General features: G+C 41.2%; 1 protein-coding gene across 1 annotated transcript in view; it reads right to left on the reverse strand.

Moving 5' to 3' along the window:
- POU2F1 (POU class 2 homeobox 1) overlaps positions 1-1,791 on the reverse strand; it is a 181,953-nt gene extending 180,162 nt beyond the window's left edge. The window contains exon 1 of the mRNA XM_047784009.1: positions 1,729-1,791. Within this exon, the coding sequence (XP_047639965.1) occupies positions 1,729-1,789 (61 nt within the window). The 5' untranslated portion in view covers positions 1,790-1,791. The remainder of the gene's footprint in view (positions 1-1,728) is intronic.
- Positions 1,792-23,288: the final 21,497 nt, after the last annotated feature.

A 23,288-nucleotide genomic window follows, 5' to 3' on the forward strand; every position in this document is an offset into this window, starting at 1 on the left:
GGAGGAGGGGTATGTGTGTGGAAGTTGTTGGGGGGCAGTCATTTTGGTTATTAGTAAATAAATCAAGCGGCAGAGAACATGAGGCCTAGGCCACTGTTAGAGGAGCCAAGGCCTAGCTCTCCCCCTTCTCTTCCCAGCACAGCCTGGGTTTGATCTCAGAGTCCTGTGGATTGCCAAGGGAAAAAAAAAAAAAATATCGAACCACAAAAGCACATGGGGCGAATGTAAAATATAAACACGGCGTTGGGCTGTGAGTGGCTGTTATTAAAGGTCTGAATTACTAAACATGAGAGGCGGGGAAAGCCAGGCGGCCATTTCAATAATATAAACCTCCCCGAATTAGACATTATTCAAATGAGAGAGGTTCAGCTAACCAGAGTCAAGAGGACCCAGCACCGAGAGAGAAAACCCGGGCAAAGCACCAGGGAGGGGGACCCCCGCCCCTGCTCAGCTCCCAACAGGAGAGGGGAAACCAAGAATATCATCAACTTGTCATTCAGCCGGCTCTGGGGCAGGGGCAGGAGGGCAGCGCCTCACATCCGAGTTCCCGAGAGGCCTCCAGGCGCTTCTGGGGCCTGGAAGCGGGAGGCCCCCGAGGGCCCCGGGCCGGGTCGGTCCCGGTCTAGCGCAGAGGCGAGGGGCGGGGAGGGGCTGGGGGAAACGGTGCTCAGACCGCACCAGGCACCTCCAACACAACTCGCTCGGGAAACCACGGCCACCGAGGGACAGGGGCTTTCCCAGGACCCAAGGGGACCCCTGACCGCTGGCCGAGAACGCATGGGGCGGCCCCAGAAGGAAACTTTACCCGAGGGCCGCTTTCAACCCAGTCTGCCCCTAAGGGGGCGAAGCGGACCCCGGCGCGGGCTCCCCACCCCCTCCGACCTGAGGCCACCTCTCTGCTCCCAAGAGCGCTCACCCCTACCCACCAACAGCGCAGGCCTGGTTCGGGTCAAGCCGCCACACGAGGGACAAGTGGGGCGCGGCCGAGGTGCTCGGAGCCGTGACCCCCGGGCTCAGCCCCGCTCGGACCCCCGCGCGGCGGCAGAGCGCGGGCGCCTGCAGGGCGCTCTCCCCGGAGCACCCCCGGCCGCCCTTCGGGCCGCCCCCCACGGTGGGCAGCGCCCCCCTCCCGTTCCGGCCCGCTCCCGGGGGGAGGACGCGTGCGGCTGTCCGGCCGCCGGGGTCCGCTCCGGCCCCGCCGCCTCCCCGGCATTGTGCTCGCCGCCACCTCCATTCCCCCTCCACGCCCCCCCCCCAAGCCCGCACCCGCCCGGCCCGGGTCGCCCGCCCGCGCCCCGCCGGCCCAGCAGCTATGAATATGTAAAATGTCTTTATTGTCCTCTCTCTCTGCCCCGGCCCTACGGCCCCGCCGCGGACCCGCTCGGGTCCCGGCACCGCGGCGGGAGGCGGCGGCGGCGGCGGCGGCGGCGGAGGAGGGCCGGTGCCCGCGGGCGGGCGAGCCGGCGGCGGGGTGGGCCAGGGGCAGGAGGAAGGGCGGTGGATCGCAGCCCCCTTTGCCCCTTGTCTTCCCCCTCCGCCTGGCCGCTCCGAGCCTCTTTCCCCCTCCGTTTGGCGCCCGGCGGGGGCTCCGTGCTCCCCGGCCCCCCATCTCCCCGCCGTTAATTATAATAATCCTGAGTACTAATAAATTATGCTAAGTCGCGGGGGGGGGCAGCGGGAGCCGGGGTTGAGTATGAATATGAATATGTAAAATGCTGTAATGATTACCTGCTGCTGCTGCCGCCGCGGCTGAACTCTCATCTTGACTCGCTGCTCCTCCGTCCGCCATTTTGAATATTTTAACCAAAATCGCCCGGTCGATAAACCCTCCCTCGCTCCGGCTCCCCTCCCCCCTCCCGCCCTCCATGCCTCCTCCCTCCTCTCCGCCCCCTCCCGCTCTCTCTTCTCCCCGGGCGCGCGCCAGGGGGCGCGCGAGGCCGTCCCCTGGCAAGAGCCCCACCCCCTTCGGGCGCTTGGCGCAAGCGCCCTCTGGCCGCTGTGGCTCTTGAGTAGTCAAAGCGCCCTCAACCTGCCAGTCACCCCTTCACTTCATTTTTCCGCTTGGGCTCTGCACATGCGCGACTCTCTCCACCGGCCTGAAAGGCAGTCTGCGCCTGCGCTAGCTCTGGCTCCCTTCTGAAGCACAACCTGTGAAGTGTAGTACCGGGAGCACTTGTGCCGTCTTCCATCCCCCACTTCTCCCGCCTCAGTGCCTTCCCGGTTTTACTCTGGCTTCCCCCAGTGGCATTCTAAAAGAAGGGCAGGGGACACAGCGGCCGGGAGCGTGGAGTATTGGTGCGTAGACCAACCCTCGTCCTCTTGGCTGCGCACTTTTTAAGGCTTTCCACGTAGTTGAAACAGTGACAACAAAGGAGGGGCCGCTTCCCTGCTAGGTAATTTCCGGCCCTGTGGGCAGGTAGGGGCGGAAACGCCCGCCGCAGGGAGCCGGGCTGGAGGCACCTGCTGAGCCACGCGCGGGCATCCCGCTTTAAATTTGAATCCGAACTAGTCCCCGCCCCCAACTTTGCGAATGCTACTAGAGACCTGGCCCGGGCTAACGCGAGGGGGAGTGTCCTGTGTTTTAATTAGCCCCACATATCTTCTGCTCTATTTGTTTCTAACACCCGACCAGCGTCCTCGGGAGCTGGGAGTTTTATTAAGTCGCCAATTCCCGCTCCTACATTTTCTTGAGGCTTTCACGCGCCTAGATCGCCGCTCACCGGATCGAAACAAATAACCGAACCCTGGTTTACGGATGGGCATACTCCCTTTCACTTAGGAACAACTTTTAAAACCTAGCAGTAAACTGGAAACTCATGACCTAGTAAATTGAAAAATGTCTAAGTCAGCGGTAGCTACATCATGAATTTTACTTTGTTCTTTCTCAGAGTCAATATAAGTACGCATTTTCTGTTGTAAATATCATTCTTTGTAACTAGTCATTATGTTCTGTTATTTCTTTATCGTTAATGGTAGATTTTCCTGGGCAAAACTCAGGTCTAATTATTTGAAGAATTTTTAATAAAGCCTTATGATTTTTTCACTTTTTTTTAAGAGAAGTGAACTGTAATTCATGGTCACCAAAGAAAAGTTTAAAAAAAACCAAACAGTTCTTGATAGTCTGTCTTAAGAAAAATGACTGTAAAGTTTAAATTGGAAAGAATTACCACTTCTACATAGAAAAAAAATTCGTATCTAGAAGATAGCAGTTATTTTAACGGCTAAATTTTTAATCATGGATCAGTCTATTCTTTGAATTCCTTACACTGTGCAAATACAGTTAAAGTTATTGTCAGTGACAGCCAGTGAATTTGGGGTGGTATTGACTTGTTCATGGTAATTAAGCCCCAGGGTGTATGCGTGACTGTTTAAACCAAATAATTGGGCTACCCTATAATCTAATTATTTCAGCCTACACCAGCCAGCACTCAGTGAAGGAAATGCAAAATTTAATCATGTTACAATTAATCTGTAAATTCGCCTGAGTTATATTCACCATCATTACTGGAGGAAGTCTCAATTATCAACCTATTTAAAACAAGTTCATGCACCTGCTCTGAGGGTAACAAATTTGAAATCATCTCCACTAAGAACCAAAGTATGCTTATTAAATTTTTCTGTTTAATTTTTGTTTTGCTCTTTGTTTCAAAAAGTAAATTAATATGACTTAGAAAAAGTAATTGAGGACAATGCATATGCTATTCATTATTATTTCATTTCCATAAAAGGAAATTTTAAGGGAATGAATTTTTATGTAAGGAAGATAGCTCTGTGAGAAAAAAAATAGTTTAAAATAGTCTGTATCAATGATTCATTTTCTTCTTAATGATAATATTTATGTTTCCAAATGTAGGCCCAGGGCCTAGCACGATACCTGGCCGTAGTAGGTACCCATAAATATTTGTTGAATAAAAATAATGAATAATACAGTTACATATGTTAGGATTATTTTAAAAATTTATAAAGTCATTTATTCAGCAAACATTTATGAACATCTACATTCTGCCATAAACTTTACTAGGTGCTAAGGATATGAAAATGTGTAAGATACTGCTTTGACCTCCGCAAACTTAGTGTATCCTCACAGCTCTGGGGAGGTGGGAACGCTATTTATCCCAATTACCCAGGATGGGGAAATTGAGACATCAAGATGTTACATAATTTGCTTGTTTTAGTCAGGGTTCTCTGGAAAAACAACACCAACAGGAGATTTATATATATAACTTTCATTTTGTATATGAAAGAGGTTTCTTGTAAAGAGAAATACATTTCTATTCATACATTATGAAGGCTGAGAAGTCCCCCACTTTGGCAGTCTGAAGGCCTAAGAACCAGAAGAGCCAATGGTGTAAGTTCCAGGCCAAGGCCAAAGGCTGATTCAACTTTATGTTTGTCCCACTGTTATCCTTTCTTAACATCCACTCCTATACTCATTACCTTGATTACTGTCTGTATAAGTTAGAAGACTCAAGGAGTTCTTTTGGAGTGCTGTGCATCTCCTCACAAATCAGAGAATACCCAGTTCATGATGGGCAGCTCAGGTCTCATGGTAATTTGGTGGCTCATGATTAAGCATTTAACCTCTGCTGAAATCCAGTAGCAGGCTAAGAGCTATTTCTCAAATGGAGTGTAGTTATCTATAGAGGATGACAGGGCTTTGTTCTAAAATCTTAATGAGCTTTGATTCACTTGTTGGAAACTGGCAGCATCCCTGTCAGCCATGGACACCTCAGGCACCTTTGCATCTGTTGGATCATATGGCCCAATGGCAAAGCAGCTTGCACAGCAGTCTGCAGTTGTTGCAAAACCTTCTCTTATTCTGGATCTCATTCCAAATCAACAACTTTTGAGTCATTTGAAGGATATGTTGCCTCCAAAATCCAAAACAGCCTACTAGGCATTGTGCCCCCTTTTTAGTTGTAGGAGAAGCCAGATGCAACAACTTAACCTTCACCTTAGAAGGGATATCTTGACCTGCCCCACACCTGGACCCCTAGAAATTTCACTGAGGTAGAAGGCCCTTGAATTTATGTCAGGTTTATTTCCCACCCTCTGATGCACAACTGTCCTACCAGTAAGTCTGAAGCAGTTGCTACTTCTTGCTCACTAGGTCCAATCAGCATGATGCCGTCAATTTAATGGACTAGTGTGATAGCTTTGAAAGGGAAAGGAGATCAAGATCCCTGAGAACTAAATTATGACACAAGGCTGGAGAGTTGACATACCCCTAAGGTAGGACAGTGAAGGTGTATTTGTTGAAAGCAAACTGCTTCTTGTGGGCCTTATTGACAGAGATGGAGAAAAAGGCATTTGCCAGATTAATAGGTACATACCAGTTTCCAGGAGGTGTGCTAATTTCCTCAACCATTGAAACCACATCTGGTACAGCAGCTGCAAGTGGAGTCACTACCCACTTAAGCTGACAGTAATCCATTGTCATTCTCCAAGATCCATCTGTCTTCTGGACAGGCCAAATGGGAGAATTAAATGGGAATGCAGTGGGAATAACCACTCCTACATCTTTCATATACTTGATGGTGGCACAAATCTCTGCAATTCCTCCAATAATGAAGTGTTCCTTTTGGCTTATTATTTTCTTAGACGGAGGCAAATCTAGTGGCTTCCACTTGCCCTTTCCCACGGTAATAACCCTCACTCCACAGGTAAAGGAACTAATGTGCAGATTATGTCAGCAACTTCCATTTTCCAGGGTGGAGGAAATTGAGGTATAGAGGTGATAAGTAACTTGCCCAATGTCACACCACCAGCTGAGATTTAAACACAGGTCAGGGACTGCGCTCTTAACCATAACACTATGCTGCTTACTTTGGATCAGGCAAAATCCTGGAGGTGCATATAGTTCATGTGGGAAGAGATAATATTAACACATGATGTCCCTATCTGTAATCTCAATATAATAAAAATATACATATGGATGCACACTTATGTTCACACAAAAATCACACAAATAGCAACTCTACTATAATTGCCAAAAACTAGAAACAGTCCAAAGGTCATTCAACAAGTGAATGGGTAAACAAACTGGGGTACATTCATAACTGGAAATATTCAGCAGTAAATAAGAATGAATTATTGACACACGCAGCAACTTCAATGAATCTCAAAGGCATTATAATTAGTGAAAGCAGGAAATCTCAAAAGGAATCATACTCTGTGATTCCATTCTATGACATTCTTGAAATAACAAAACTATAGTGATGGAAAACAGATCAATAACTGCCAGGAGGTAATGGTGAGAGAAGGTGCAACTATAAGAGATAGGTGTAGGAGGGTTTTTTGGGCAATAGAGTTGTTCTGTATCATGATTCTACTGGTGGTAACACAAACCTCTACATATGGTTTTATGCATTATAATCACACATTACACACACAAAAGTGTAGGAGTGGTACAAGGATATGATGAGCCTACCTAGAAGTTAATATTGTGAATATTTCTTGGTTAACAGTTATAATGTATGGATGTGAATGTATCAATCTATTTTGCAACAGGGCAACACATAAGCCTTCACAGCTAAGTGTGGCCATGTGACTAAATTTTGGCTTTTGCTTTTAAGGAGTTTTGGGGTGGACTTTCTAGGAGAACACTTAAAAGAAGCAGTTCTTCTGTTCTTCCTCCCCTTTTTTTTTTTCCTTCCTACTTCCTGGAATGCAGAAGTGAAGACCAAAATTCCTGCAGCTTTCTTGGGCCATGGAGTACTGTTGTTCTCAAGAGACCAGACCATGTTAGGAGCAACAAGCCAATCAGATCTTTTCCACAGCTGATGGGAAGACTGGGATTGGGACTGGGCCTGGCACAGACTTCATTGAACTGAACTGAACTCTTGGCTCTGCTGCATAGTTTTGTTCCAGACTGAAGAATCAGACTCTGGGAAATGGATTTTAATGATTGTAGTTATCTTGAGTGAATAAATGGAAAATTATCATTTTTAATAAATATCTGCAATATTTTAGCTGTTCTTAAAGATTATCATCTAATAGAGCAAATTAATTTCTTTAGTGAACTTGGAGTGTAATTCATAAGTAATTCATCTTATAGCAGGGCTTTCAAGCCATGTTTCATTAAGCCCTCAGCCCTGGCCTTAAGGTAGGATAAAGACCAATCCTGATACCTCCTCTTAACTGGAATGGCTCTGCTTTACCTATTTTGGAATTCAAGATAAAATTTCATTTGAAAATATGGTATCACTGTTTTAGAAAAATTATATGTAATAGGCATGTATACATTAAATTTATTGTCCTTGAATATTCAACCAAGATGTTTCATTGCTTAAAGGTACACATATCTATGAATACTTCTTTGAAGTTTAGCAAGCTTGGCAACAGTGACTTTAAAATGTTTTCAACATAGTTCCCTTGTGGCTCCGGAGATTCAGCATTGTCACTGCAGTGGCTTGGGTTGTTGTTGTGGTGTGGATTTTAACAATGGCTCTGGAACTTCCATGTGCCAAGGGCATGGCCAAAAAAAAAAAAGTTTTCAAGATAAAATGATCATGACCATTGTATATGAAGCACTGGGATTTCAATCTCCTTCTCCTCCATGTCTTACAATGTACCTAGAAGTTTTTCCAAGGAAGATTTTTTTTTTTTTGTCTTTTTAGGGACACACCTGTGGCATATGGAAGTTCCCAGGCTAGCAGTCGAATGGGAGCTGTAGCTGCTGGCCTATGCCACATCAATGCCAGATACGAGCTGAGTCTACAACCTACACCACAGCTCACAACAACACTGGATCCTTAACTCCCTGAGCGAGGGCAGAGATTGAACCTGCATCCTCATTGATACAGGTCAGATTTGTTTCAGCTGAGCCTCGACAGGAACTCCCCAAGGAAGATTTTGATCTGCATCAGATATTTCCATGGTTCTCCTCCATAAGCAAGTGGAGATGGCCTCTATTAAATTAGTGAATATATCCTGATCACATAGCTTAACATTCATAAAATATGTCAAAACTACTTACTGTAGATGACAGATACGATTTATGTTTCTACCCTTAATGTACAGTGTAGAGTATGTGTACTCAGAAAATTACACTGAAATCTTTACAAGTTAATACTTAACAAAAAGCTCAATATCATGGATGGAGAATTATCTGATGGATGTATAACCCACTTTCCCCTCTGGCTCAGGGTCAGCAAATTCATTGCACTACTCTTATAACTGTCCCTTCCAAGCTCCTGGCCAACTTATTTAATCCATAACCTTTTCTCATGCTGAGCCTGGAGGAACCTTGCTCAAACATGATTCTTTCCAACCAGCATTTCAGCAGTCATTGGCATCTCATCAGCATTGGCATGCAGGATGAAATCCACTTGTAATTCCAATTCTTAAAAGCCAAACCACCAGAAAGCTATGCACTTAAAGTATATCATTTTGTCCCCTTGTACGTTCTTTTCTTGAATTATGCTTTGGACTTATGTCATCAGCCTACATTAAAATTATAAAGAGGAAAAAACTCTTGAGAAGTGTATCATATTTACCGTAGGAGTGTTTTGGAGTATTTGTCTCTTTTCTGAGAATTCTTAATATCTGAAGGGGAGAGGTAAAGTAACTTGCCCAAGTGCATACAGTAAGGAATAGAGCTAGGAATTGAACCACAGACTGCCTGATCCCATACATTCTCTAAGACCCCAGATTAGCTCTGTGCCTTGGCTGCCATCCGTCTCTCCAATCTGCCTCCTACTTCATCTACACATTTAGCCCTTTGCTTTGTTTCCGTGTTTTGCTATTTTCCCCTTACATTCATTGATTTCGTTTCTGCCCTTCCTGTTTTTTCCTGCCTCTTCCTATCCTTCCTCATAAGCTTTTCCTAAATAAACTCTTCCTGCCTTTACTCATCAACTTATTATAGTCTGACATCTGCTCCAGTCATTTTCCTGAAATTGCTTTATTAGAAGTCACTGATGACCTCTCAACTGCCAAATCTGATAACACTTTCAGCCCTCATCTTGTCCCATCTCTCAGCAATTAGACAACAGTGATAGTTCCTTCCTTCTTAAAATCATCTCTCTAACTGGCTTCAGTGACAAATTGCTCTCTAATTTTACATCTTCTCTCTCTAAACATGTCTAGGATTTCCTCACTGGGTCCCCTTCTTCCCATCTAATATAGGTACTCTCCAAGGATCTGCCCTTGCCCCTCTCTTCACTGCTGCAATCCTGTTTGATGTCATTATCTATCCCCACAATTTTCACTGTTATCTCTCTGAGGCCAGCCCCCAAATCTACACCTTCAGTCCTGATCTCACTCCCAATGTCGGACGATGTTTGTTACATTTGTCTCTTTTGCTAGAGTATAGAATATTCAAGGGCAGGGCTATATCATACTCATTATTTTTTGTTTTCTTTTTATAGTTAATATTATAGCACAGGCCTAGATATATTCTATGTTTAGCAATTAAAAAAAAATTTTTTTTGCATACTTAGTCCTTATATTTTAGTGACCATCCAATGCATGTAAGAAGGCTTTATTCTCTCATAAGCATTCATCAAATACCCACCAAGCACTTAGCATTACTATAGGCGAAACATTTCACTTTGATTTTTGGAACACCTTGGGGTGGATACACATTTAATTCAAATTTTTATCTTCCACCTCTACATCTACTAAGATGCACATTTTTTCATATTTTAATATATCTGAAATCAAAATGTATCTTACAAGAGATATAAGAAAGCAGTGTGTCATAGTTTAATTGGCAGTATTTTTAATAGTATATAAAATAATGGTAAATCTTACAATCGATGGCATATTAAATCTGTAAAATTGGAACTTTGTATTGAAAATTAAGGTTCAGAAACTTGATCTAATATGTTCTATCAGCCAAGAAATATTTAGTTGTTCTAAGTATAATAGACTTTATAAGGCAGGAAAAGAAATATTTTAAAGAGATTTTCAATAATAAGCATTAAAGGAAAAGCGTAAAAGGAAAGGGATTTCCCTGGGCACAGAAGGATCACACATCCCAGCATTTCCTTTGCTCTAAATATACAGCAGTGGGGAGTTTCTGCTGTGGCTCAGAAGGTTAAGGACCCAATTTTGTCCCTGTGAGGATGTGGGTTCTATCCCTGGCCTTGCTCAGTGGGCTAAGGATTCGGCATTGCCATAGGCTGCAGCATGGGTTACAGATATGGCTCAGATTTGGTGTTGCTGTGGCTGTGGCATAGGCTGGCAGCTGCAGCTCTGATTTATCCCCTAGCCAGGGAACTTCCATTTGCTGCAGGTTAAGCCCTAAAAAGAAAAAACAAAAAACAAAAAACACCAGTGATAGATAAACTACGTGGAAAATCATAAAGAAATGGGCCCCCAGTTGTCATTTCTATGAATTGGGAAGAGCACACGAGTGGGTTTATTGCTGTGGGCTGGTTGGGCTGCAGGCCTGGAGAAAAGCAGTGGGGTGTGGGATTTTAGTGCTATAAGAGGAAGATCCAGAGCCAGGCTCATCACTCGATGCATCCTTGCCCTGCCCCCCAAAACACACACACACACATACACAGACTCACCTTTTGTAATTATGGGGTTTGTTATAATTTTATTTTCCATAAATCTTACATAAGTCTTCTTACATAGATATATCCTACATAAATCAAAATTCAAGACTAGAAGATCCTGTTGTGGCTCAGCGGAAATGAGCCCGACTATTATCCATGAGGATGCGAATTCAGTCCCTGGCCTCACTCAGTGGGTTAAGGATCCATCATTGCCATGAACTATGGAGTAGGTCCCAGATGCAGCTCAAATCACCAGTTGCTGTAGCTGTGGCATAGGCCAGCAGCTATAGCTCTGATTTGACCCCTAGCCAGTGAACTTCCATGTGCCACAAGTGCGGCCCTAAAAAAAGCCCCCAAAAATTAAATAAATAAAAAAAATAATCAAGACTATGGAGTTTTATGATATAAGGAATTCTCTCATGTTTATTCCACTTCCCCTCCTTTTTAGGAAACCATTTTTATTTATCTGTTGCTTAGTCTCTCAGTATCTCTTCTTGCAACCATATAAATTCATATTTCTCTCCCTTTCTTCTGCAAAAAATAGACACCATATATACTGTTCTGTAACTGGATTTTTTTCACTTAACTGTTTGCTCAGAAAATCATGCCATATTGGGACTTGGAGATTTCACTCTTCTTCATGGCTGTGTGTACTTCATGGCAGGCACAAACTGTGGTTTACTCACCACACCTCTCTTGTTGAACGCAAGCTATTTACAAACATTTCCTGTTACTCACAAGCAACCTTCTACCTGTGTCATTTTACTCTTCCACACACCTTTGTAGATGAAGGTGGAGTAACACTGCTGCTGGACTGTTGCCTGGGGCTATGGCTTTATAGGAAGTTGAGGAGCGTTGCAACCAGGAAGTGAGTAGAATCGCTCCCTAGATGGTACTAGCATTGTAGAAGCCCCTAACTGCCATCAGAAGACCTAGATTTGGACTAGATGTTTAGAAAGTGGTACGGAGGTAACCCCTGAACCATTAAACAGCCAAAGAAAGAGAGAGAGCGACTTCAAAACAAATATGTATATATATATATATATATATATGCATAGAAATATATATATTTCAAAAACAAGATATATGTGTGTATTAATATGTATCACACATATCTTTAAAATATTAAGTTAATATTAAATGAAATTAAATGTGTATTCATTTATTTTAAAATTATTTTTAACTTACATTAATTTTTAAAAATTGGGTCTGTACTTCAAACCTAGACCAGGATCAATTCTTAATGATTCCAAGATTTAAATGTAAAAAATAAAAAGTTCTAGAAGAAAACATGAATGAATTCCTTTATAAGAAAGCTATTTGGTAATATTATCAGAAAAATTGGAATTTAAGGCAAAAGGAATAAAAACACATGATAACAAAAGGCTAATCCATTAAGAAGCTACAACAACTATGAGTTTGTATGCAACTAGCGAGTTATCTTGAAATGTATAAAATTAAAACTGAGTTACAAGAGATCAGCAAAATTACAAGCACAGGAGTTCCTGTTGTGGCGTAGTGTAAATGAATCCGACTAGGAACCATGAGGTTTCGGGTTCGATCCCTGGCCTCGCCCTGTGGGTTAAGGATCTGGCATTGCTGTGAGCTGTGGTGTAGGCTGGCAGCAACAGCTCTGATTCAACCCCTAGCCTAGGAACTTCCGTATGCTGTGGGTGTGGCTCTAAAAAAAAAAAGACAAAAAAAATTACAAGCACAGAAGATTTTAATACAAAGGAAGTTTCTTGCTATTACTACTTATCCTGAAATGTAAACTAACCATAATGCCCATCTTCCTCTCATTACAGTCAAGTGACTCGGACCTCTCAGATTGAGCCCAAGCTGTGACTACCATTAATGCTCAGCTGTGTCTGGGCATATCTAACAGAATGTGGTAGATCAAGAGATGTCAGTTTGCTTGAAGACCCAAGGAAACTTCTGGGAGAAAAACCTCCTAAATGATCCTGGCACTTTTCGGCTTGACCATACATCTAAAGCTACCTGACAGTATATCACAAGCCATCTTTCAAGGGGATAAGTAACTATGATTTGAGGATGGTATCCATTACTCAGGTTAAATGTCTTGTTCAGATTCCCATGAACACTCAACTGTGGATTCCTGTGGAGAGGTAGCTCTGGAACCAGAGGTGATATTCAAAATATTTAACACCCAGTGTGGTCCAAGTGTTGACTAGACAGAACAGTCAACCTACCCATTAGAGTAGATGCCAGCTCTTCGCCATGTCTTACCTGATGAATTTCAGCTCTGTCTCTAAAGACCATCTCATGAAACTTTCCACAGGACATTGAGACACAAGGAGTTTTGATACTGCTCTGATAGAATGTAATGCAAAAAAAGAGAGAGAGAACTCTGCTCACTCTGGCAAAGCAAGGACTGCAATGCTTTAGCAAAGAGACCAGTAGCACCAACCAAAAGCAATAGCGGTGCTTAGAGAGAGAAGCTTACATAGACAAAAGGGTATAAAATAGCAGAGGCCATGGGTAACTGATCAAATGTATTTGAGAAGGGAATGGAATGTGAAGCTTAGGTGAGTTCTGGCATCTGTTAGATCTGAGACAATCCCATTCTGCCTCTCACTCACTGCTCAGCCTCAGTGAGCAAGAGACTTGAATGCCTGGGCTTCAGGTCTCCTCCGTAAAATGGGAGTCGCAATGTTTTCTCTATTCTCCCTGTTGTTGCAGGAGGTGGTAGGATCATGGGACCCACCCACAAGGTCCCACCAGGAATACCCACAGGGACTAGTCCTACACGGGTTGGCAGGGCAAGAGCCAGTGGTACAAGAGCCACACAGTTTAGCATCTTGAGCACAGGTGTAGGGAGACAGCAAACTGGGATTTATTGAGCTGTTCCTCTACTCTTTTATTTACTTCAGTTCCATAGATCTCATTGCCAGATATAGGGCATATAATTCCTTTCCTCCAGAAAAATTCACCAGTGTAGGTTAAGTACACAGTATGAAGTCCACATAGATAAGGCTACCTCAAAATAGATGTATCTGACTCCTAACTCAGACACGAATTGGGAGCCAATGGGAGGAAGGAAAGGAAAGAGTCTTGGAGAACCACTAGCTTCCTGGCTGGGGGGTTGGAATGGTCCTACAAAGATAAGACACACAAGAGGGGAGCTGGGGCTGGAGGTGAGGAGCAGCACACTCTCACTATAGGACTACAATTTCCAAGTAGAGGGTTTTTAGGGTGGAGGAAAGGGCTAAATATGCATTATCTCCCTTAAATATTATGCCATCCTTGGGAAGGAAGAATCATTTTTATTGTGTGATTAGAGGAATTGAGGTTCAAAGAAATTTAGTAACTTGCCCAAAGTCACACAGACACTAAGATTTGAACCCAGGACCACGTTACATCTTCTATTCTCACTAAGCCAGGCCACGCCAACTCAGGAGAGACAAAACCTCGTGTTTCTCATTGCCAGATAGTTCTGATTGCTATTTACTTTCTCATCTATTTCATATTATGATAATGTTTTCCTGGAATTGGATGATATAATACAAGAAATTGAAGATGTTTATTCGCTACAAAGATTACATATGCGGGCTTCCTGTCATAATCAAGGGAAGTTGCTCACATCATTTATGATTTCCAGTCTTCTCTGCATATGATAATGCTTATTTTAGGAAATCTGTTTTTATTAAGCCTGCTGATCTTCAGAAGGAAAACAAGCAGAGGCGGGACAATGTTATACCCTTTTGATATTTATCGAGTCTGGAGTCTCTCTAAAATTAGTTTGCTGGGAAACATTGTATGTGATGAATAGTATAGTATTTAAATGATGCTGTGGATGTTCTCCCTTGTAATAAAGCAAATTACCTGAACAAAATGATTTTGTTTCATTTCTTCATACAAAATTCATATTTGAATTTCATCTAGGCCCTAAAATTTTAAATTTCCATAATGTTTTATACACTATTAAATTTCATACACTGCTGCATTATGCTTTTGAAACTGATTGTGCAATTTAATTAATTCAGAATATTAGCTACAATTTCCATAAAATGTATAGGATAATGTTAATCGGGGTGAGATAGAGGGCTATAGACATCTCTTCCTCTCTCCACGGGATCTCAACTACACATACACTAAAAACCACTTCTCTGGAAGTCCTTAGTCCAGTAACTTCAATTTGGGGGAACACAGCCAAGACCCAAAGTTCACATAAAATACCTCCAAATAAACAAATAACATCTTATAGACTTGTACCTCATTCCCAGGCAACTCTTTCTAACCCTCTGTCAGAAGTTAGAACCCAATTTTTTGTTGTTGTTGCCTTTTTAGGCAGAATTTTCACAAGAGCCATGCAACTTCTAGATCCAAAGCAGATTTAATATCAAAGTAAAATGATGAGGGAGGTAAAGAAGATTCCTAGATACTTTCTCCCCAAGAGAAGCAAAAAATGTGTATTAACAGCCTAACAACAATGACTAACTACCAAAAGTGGAAATAAGGCTTCAGAAAGCATGGCAGTCTAGGTATGGTTTCTTTTAGGAGATTATAGCCCTATACATATCAGGTGCTTACCATACTACATACCAAAAGTAATCAGTGCTCTTGAAACTCAAAAGTAATCAGTGCTCATGAGACTTGGAGATACCAAGGAATGGTTAAATTCATCTTTTTTCTGCTTAAGAAAGTAACACATTGTACAATGTGTTCTGGCAGGTTTTCCATCAGAAAGATTAAAATGTTATAAATCTTAAAGAGCTGTTTAAACCATTTGGAAAATTGACTTACTTGTGGAATATCACATTTCCTAACATTGTGAAATAAGTGAGCATTCTATTATATATTATAATTGAATCCTCTTTTGTCTGTTTTAAAAAATAAGCCACATTAAAAAGGGCATAATTTGCAGAACAGAAATAGACTTTGAAAACAAACTTACGACTACCAAAGGGGACAGGTTGGGGGTGTGGTGGATTGGGGTTTGGGATTGGCATATGCACACTGTCTTATCTGGAATGACTGGCCAGTGGGACCTGCTGTATTGCACAAGGAACCCTATTCAATATTCTGTAATAATATACATAGGAAAAGAATCTGAAAAAGAATGGTTGTGTGTATATGTATAACCGAATCACTGTTGTACAGCAGAATTTATTGTAAATCAATAATATTGTAAATGAAATATACTTCAATAAAACTTTAAAAATGAAAAAAAGTTACATGCACCCCAACATTCACCTCAGTACTACTTACAATAGTGAAAACATGGAAGCAAACTAAATGTCCACTGACAGAAGAATGGATAAAGAATACATATATGTGTATGTATATATATATATATATATATATATATATATATACATGCACACACACAGTGGAATATGACTCAGCCACAGAAAAGAATGAAATAATGCCATTTGCTGCAACATGCGTCAATCTAGAGATTATCATATTAAACGAAGTCAGAGAAAGACAAATACCTTATGATATCACTTATATGTGCAATCTTTTTAATTTTATTTAATTTTATTTTGTCTTTTTAGGGATGCACCCATCACATAGGGTATTTCCCAGGCCAGGGGTCAAATCAGAGGTGTAGCTGCCAGCAATGCCAGATCCAAGCCACATCTGTGACCTACACCCCAGCTCACCTCAATGCTGGATCCTTAAGCCACTGAGCAAGGCCAGGGATTGAACCCGTGTCCTCGTGGATACTAGTCAGGTTTGTTGCCACTGAGCCACAATGGGAACTCCTGGAATCTAATTTAAAAATGATACAAATGAACTTATTTACAAAACAGAAACAGATTCAGATTTCAAAAACAAATTTATAGTTACCAAAAGGGAAACATGGGTGGGGGTAGGGGGGATAAATTAGGAGTCTGGGATTAACATATACATACTACTATATACATTCTGTAATAACCTGTATGGGAAAAGAATCTGAAAAAGAATGAATATATGTATTTGTATAATTGAATCACCTTGTTGAATACCTGAAACTAACACAGTATTGTAAAGCAACTATACTCCAATAACATTTAAAAAATAATTAAACTACATAAACCAAGTTGATACCATATACTCCAATATGGCTCAAGACCCTACTGGCCAATGGGTAAAAAGAAGTTCAAATTACCAACAATAATCCCCAAATTCCTATTCATAGCACCAATCCCCATCACTGCAAAGCATCAACAATTCTATTTGAAGCTGTCCTTTCATGTTCCTCTCTGTATAGGAGCAGGTAGCCTTCTAAGGCTGTCAAGAACCCCAAGCTCCTGGACACGCCAAACAGCTTCTGCACCTCCTGTGACTTTGCCATGCTGGGTGTTCAGCTGATGGAAAGGAAAGCTCTCATTCCACCAGTGTCTCCTTCAGGAAGAGCTCATTCCTTATATGGGGTGAGGGTAGCTCTAGGGGTTGGCCAGAGAGGTGGCTTAGGTGGTTTGCCCACGCGTTTAGTGGTGTTTTGTGCAGGGGGTATGTGCAATGCCCTGATTTTCTCCTTGCTCCTCAAAAATGGTTGTTTGATTTTTGGCCTTTTTGTATCCTGTTACCCATCATTTTCCCCAACTGCCCATGCACACGGTTATTTATTTATTTTTGTCTTTTTTTTTTCTTTTAAGGGCCGCACTCTTGGCATATGGACGTTCCCAGGCTAGGGGTCAAATCGGAGCTTCAGCTGCTGGCCTACACTACAGCCATAGCAAAGCCAGATCCTTAACCCACTGAGTGAAGCCTGGGATCAAACCTGCATCCTCATGGATACTGGTTGGGTTTGTCACCACTGAGCCACAACGGGGGCTCCAACATCGTTTCTTTGCCTTTTGTTACTCTAGGAGACACTTGTCCAGGTGCAAGCTCTGGAGCAAAGGGTCCCAGGTCCCAGGTCCCAGCCTATCTCAATGTCTTTTGATGAGCAGAAGTTCTTAGTTTTGCAGTAGTCTACTTTGTCAATCTTTTCCCTTATAGGTGACCAAACATTCCAGTTTGGCTGGAGTTAAGGGGTTTGCCAGGACATGGAATGTTAATGCCAAAATGAGAACTGCCCCAGATAAGCCAGAATTGTTGGGAATTCTAGCCTAAGCAGTTCACGTTGCTTTGGGGAGGTAGGATTCTGTCAGGTCACAAATGTATTTTCCAGTGTTAGCTTCCAGACAGCATTATTTCAATTTTTAATGTTTTATCTTTCACATTTACATCAAACATGAGTCTAGAATTGACTTTTTGTGGGTGGTGTGGGGTAGAGGTCAACATTCATTTTTACCCCTTATGGATGCAAACCAACTGACCCAGCACTATTTATGGAAAAGACCAAACTTTCTCTGCTCTCTTGCAGTTGATACATTTGTCGTAAGTCCTGTATCATAAATCAGTTGTGTGACTTTGCTTTTGGAACTTTTACTGTGTTCCATTCATCTATTTATCTCTTTCTCTACCATTATTACAGTAATTTATTTAGCTTTATAATAAATCGTGATATCTGGTAGCATAAGGGTCTTCTAACTTTATTCTTTTCCATTAAGATTGCCTTGGGTGTTCTTGGCCCTTTGCATTTTCATATGAATTTTGGAACCAGATTGTTGCTTTCCTGAAAAAACACGTCAGAATTTTGATGGAGGTTACGTTAAATCTCTAGACTACTCTTAGGAGATTAGACATCTTTACAAAACCCAATATTCCAGTTTATGAACTTGTTACATACTTGTATATATTTAAGTCCTTTATTTCTCCTATCAATGTTTGGTAACTTTCCTCAATAAACTTTTAAACAAACATATCCAAGATCCCCATTCCGAACCTAATGAATCTCTGGGAATGAGTTGTAGTTATAACTGGAAATAGTTTGGTGCATACTCTCCAGACTTGATTCAATGTTTAAAAAAATATAAATGGGTATCTATTCATTTGAGATTTAAACATAATTGCCTTAAGACTCCTAAGTCAAACTTGGTGCTGACTGAAATGCCTGGCTTTCTGCTTCCTTCAGTATAATTCTGCAAACTCTGGGAAGCTTATGGTCTCACAGTCCCTTCTGACATTAAGCTCTGCTCTCCTTGACCTCTGGATCCCACTTTTATCCCAACACCATGGTCTCTTCTCTTTTTCACAATTATCTAAACAATTCATAGGCCCCATAGTGGAAATTAAACATTTTCCTTTTTTTTTTTTTTTTTTTGCTTTTAGCACTGCCCCCATGGCATATGGAAGTTCCCAGGCTTGAGGTCGAATTGAAGCTACAGCTGCCAGCCTACACCACAGCTGCAGCAATGCTGGATCCCAGCCGCATCTGCAACCTATATCACAGGTCACGGCAACACCAGAACCTTAACCCACCAAACCTGCATCCTCATGGATCCTAGTCAGGTTCATTAACCGCTGAGCCAAGAAGGGAACTCCAAATCTTTTTCTTATTCCCTCTATGGTGTATTTTGAGTAATTTCACTCTGCAACCTCTGCATATGCCTGGCTCACCTTTACACATCCAAAGACACATTTAGGTCGTTTTGATAAAGCAAAAGCCATCCATTCTCACATTTTAGTGACAAAGAGCAGTGAGGATTTAAATTTTCTATCTTTCTTTTTCTCTTAACACTCACACTTGCATAAGTCTCTCTAAGTAAAAGAGATTAATTGGAGATAGTTATTTCCCTCTACATACAAATTATTTTAAAACTATTTCAACTTTCAGAGGTAGAAGGCTTCTTATATACACAAATACACATCATATACATATATATCAATGTGTTTATATATATGCATATGTACGTATACATGTATGCACTGTATACACAAATATTTAAATTTATTTTTAAACTCATCTCCATACAGAATTCAGTGATTTAAAGAGTGATCTCCTATGGTTTTCAGGTATATAATCATGTTATTTGCCCATAACAATAATTTAGAAGAGACAGGAATTAAAAAAACTGTACACTCAGAAGAGTGATGGGAGTTCCCATCGTGGCTCATTGGTAACGAATCCCACAAGCATCCATGAGGACTCAGGTTCGACCTCTGGCCTTGCTCAGAGGGTTAAGGATCTGGCGTTGCTGTGAGCTGTGGTGTAGGTTGCAGAGGCCCCTCAGATCTGGCGTTGCTGTGGTGTAGGCAGGCAGCTGTAGCTCCAATTTGACCTCTAGCCTGGGAACTTCCATGTGCCACAGGTGTGGCACTAAAAAAAGAAAAAAGACAAAAAAGAAAAGAAAAATGATGAGTATGTTGGGCCTTAAGGGCTATATGCCTTGCATTTTTATTTAATTTCATAAGATTGAAAATGTCTCCATTTGGCTGCTTCCTTAATGCGTCTAGATACTTATATTTATTGGCTACAAAGCAGTTCCAATTTTTTTTTTTATACCATTTTTTTTTGAGAAGGGGGGGAGACATTTTCTCTGTAAAAAAAAAAATAAGAGACTGAGGACTGCAAACTTTTTATGTTTTTATTTTGCGTCTAGATACTTATATTTATTGGCTACAAAGCAGTTCCAATTTTTTTTTTTATACCATTTTTTTTGAGAAGGGGGGGAGACATTTTCTCTGTAAAAAAAAAAATAAGAGACTGAGGACTGCAAACTTTTTATGTTTTTATTTTGGCTCTTCCATAAAAAGATGGCTTACCACAGGCTTAACATTCAGGGATTAATTACATCTATTTACATTTTTAAAAACACATTTGCTCAAGAATATCTTCCCTTAATGCTTAGGAAACTCTACATACTGAATAGATACTTTTGGACCTTAAGACTCTTCATTAATTATTGAACCATAACAGATCATTACTTTTGGAGAAGATAATAAGTTTTGCTCCCTAAATGGGCTACCACACAAGCACGATCTGTGATTCAAGCTATTTCAAACAGATTGTTAAACTAAGTTATGTATTAGTAATTTTAACTTGCCGTATACAGCTTGTACCTTTAAAATTTCCTTCCAGAGTAATTAAATGGCTTTGCACTCCAAATATGAGAAAAAGTATATACTGATAATGAAGTTGGCAGTGCGGAGGTGGAAGGAAGAGGAAGAGTGGTGGAGGAAGGAGAAAGCTGAGAAGTTTCGAAAGAAAGTCTCATCTTTGGGGTGGAAATAGCAGAAGTATCCAGATTTGAGCATTTGAAGTCTTCTATAGGAGGTTCTTGGAACACTGACACAGATCACTCTGAAAAGTGTCACAAATGCATTCTGAGCTGGGTTTGCATTATTCTCATCCACATGATCAAGTAGTGTGCATACATAATATGACAGTTTCAAATCTTAGCACAGAGTTAGAAGGACGTTATTTTTGACGGAGCATTTTTCCTTTATTGAATGTCATCCACACAGCATTAGAAGTTTTGAGTTATTGTTCCCTTGAAATTTTCTAAATGTTTTATATAAAGGGAAATTACAAAATCTCATTGAGTAAAGAGAAGGAGGGCTTGTACTCCAGGTCTTACTTTTGTTTTGAAGGAAGATGGTTATTTAAGTGCAAGTGTTTATCTCCTGCCCTAAAAAAAAAAAAAGAAAAGAAAAAAACAGTTTCTGTCTGAAAGTGTTTTCTGACTCTTAAAGCTCACCAATCTTTTGCTAAAATAGAAAGTGAGCCAAAATCCTAGAGTGCTCATTATGAACCAATTTTCCAGCCTCAGGACCTAACATTTGTACAGCACAGCTTATGAATCATAGTTTTTGCTTTTTACTTTATGCATGTTAACTCATTTGCAGTTTTCAATGACCCCAAGAAGAAATTATAGAGCCCATTTCATAGATAAGGAAACTGAGGCTCAGGGAGGTTGAGTGGAAACCCAGTGTTTACTCATTAAATGGTGAAGCTGGGCTTCAAACTCCCGGATAGCTTCACAGGCAATCCAAGGCAGTTCTTGCTCTGCATTGTGAAACCGCTTTCACAGCATATGCTTACTTAAAAAAAAAAAATGCGAGAAACATTTATTGGATGCTACTAGAACAACAACTGTAGGCAGTGTTGGCAAGAAACAAACCACAGTCAGCACCTTATATATCTTGAACACAATCTCCACAGATTTTCTATAATAGTAACAGCATTAAATAGCATTATAATAACAATAACACCTTAAGTTTTTACAACATATAAGAGTTTGCAAAGCACTTTCATATGTTACCCCCATATATTTTAAGATTGTCTAGACCTAGACTTTTACATAGATTTTAACTCGAGTGCCAGTTCCAGTGAGTGGTGGCAGCTGCCTGGCATTCTGTGCTGAAAAGGAACTTGAGGATCATTCCAGGATCAGTAGGGATCAGGGCCATGATTGATTAGCCATGTCTGCCACAGCCAAGTTGTTAGAGTAATGGCACATTAGTCATACGTTCGTAGTCTCTTTTGTCTGTTGTAGTCCATTTTTTTTTTACAAAGGAATGAATGAATGACTTCTTTATGGTCACATAATATATATTATATTCGAACCGAATATAACCAAAGCTCAGGTTTCCTTTAAGCTGTTGTTATTGCAATTAAACTGTATTACATGTAAAAATGTAAATACTCTGGAGTTTTGTATTCTTTTTGTTTGTTTGTTTGGCTGCACCCATGGTATGTGGAAGTTTCCAGGACAGGAATCAAATCCTGCCACAGTTGCAGCCTGTGCCACAGCTGCGGCAACATAGGATCCTTAACCTGTTGCATCACTCAGTAACTTCCTGGAGTTTAGTATCCTAATGGACTGAAAATTATTATAGTTTTGAGCTTAATAATGTTTACTCTAAAACAAAAAAATATATGCATTCCACAGCAAAATGCAAAAAAAAATTTTGATGCAATTTTTGAATAGTCACATTGGAATGGCCTCAGGTGCAAAAGTATTGCACAAGTGGGGCTAAAGACATGCTGGGCTATTGTCAACTGTGTGCTGTTGCCTAACTGATAATATCTGGAGAGTCCAAGAATATCAAAACCCTATTTCAAAGGCCAAGAACCTTTTGGTAGTGCTAAAGTAACACCAACATGGCATTAGACACCACGCTAAATCTCCAAGCTAACACAGTAATGTGTGTGACCAGTCCTTTTAGCATCTCCCTCTGGCCTATGACAGAAGCATATCAGCTTCTTGAAGAGTTTTGCTAATGTAATGTTAACACAATTTAGCACAAAAAGGGAAAATTAATAACTACACATAATGCAAACAGGAACACATAGATGACTTTTGGGAATGATAGCAAAATCTCCCAGGTTGTTATGGCTTTTTCAGAGTCAAAGTGGGACAAGCTGTAAAACCATTGACTGCAATGAGACTTATAAAGACTAGCAATACAGCAGAGAGACTGTACTGTTCCCAGTGTAGGTTCCAGGTTTGGATGCTGTGGGCACACTCTTCTCTGTCAGCAGTGCTACCTCTGAATACAGAAGACAAAGACAGACATAATATGTAGTCAGCCATCAAAGGCCAAATAGCTTTCCTTCCAACTGGAGTAACCTGTCTGACTGCACAATACCCAAGACCCAGGGCAGTCGAGTCCCCACCCCACTACTTAGCCCCAGCCACCTCCAAGAGAGCAGACAGGGATTTCTTATAGCTTTACACACTGCCTTTGTTGGCTGTTTCCAAGGTGACAAAGTGTTCTGTCCTTTGCTGTAAATAAAGACGGGAGCAAAGGGATCCAACCCTTTCTTCCTCCTCTATTAGCTTCTGTCACGTTCAGTTGCATGCTTCTTATAAGTGTGTGTGTGAAAGCCCTGTTTCCCAGAGTCAGGCCTTCCTATGGTTTTTTTGTTGTTGTTGTTGTTTTTTTTTTTTTTTTTTTTTGTTGTTAGTTTGTTTTTTGTGTATGTGGAACTTTTCTGAC

This window comes from Phacochoerus africanus, chromosome 6 (assembly GCF_016906955.1).
Source record: "Phacochoerus africanus isolate WHEZ1 chromosome 6, ROS_Pafr_v1, whole genome shotgun sequence".
NCBI lineage: Eukaryota > Metazoa > Chordata > Mammalia > Artiodactyla > Suidae > Phacochoerus > Phacochoerus africanus.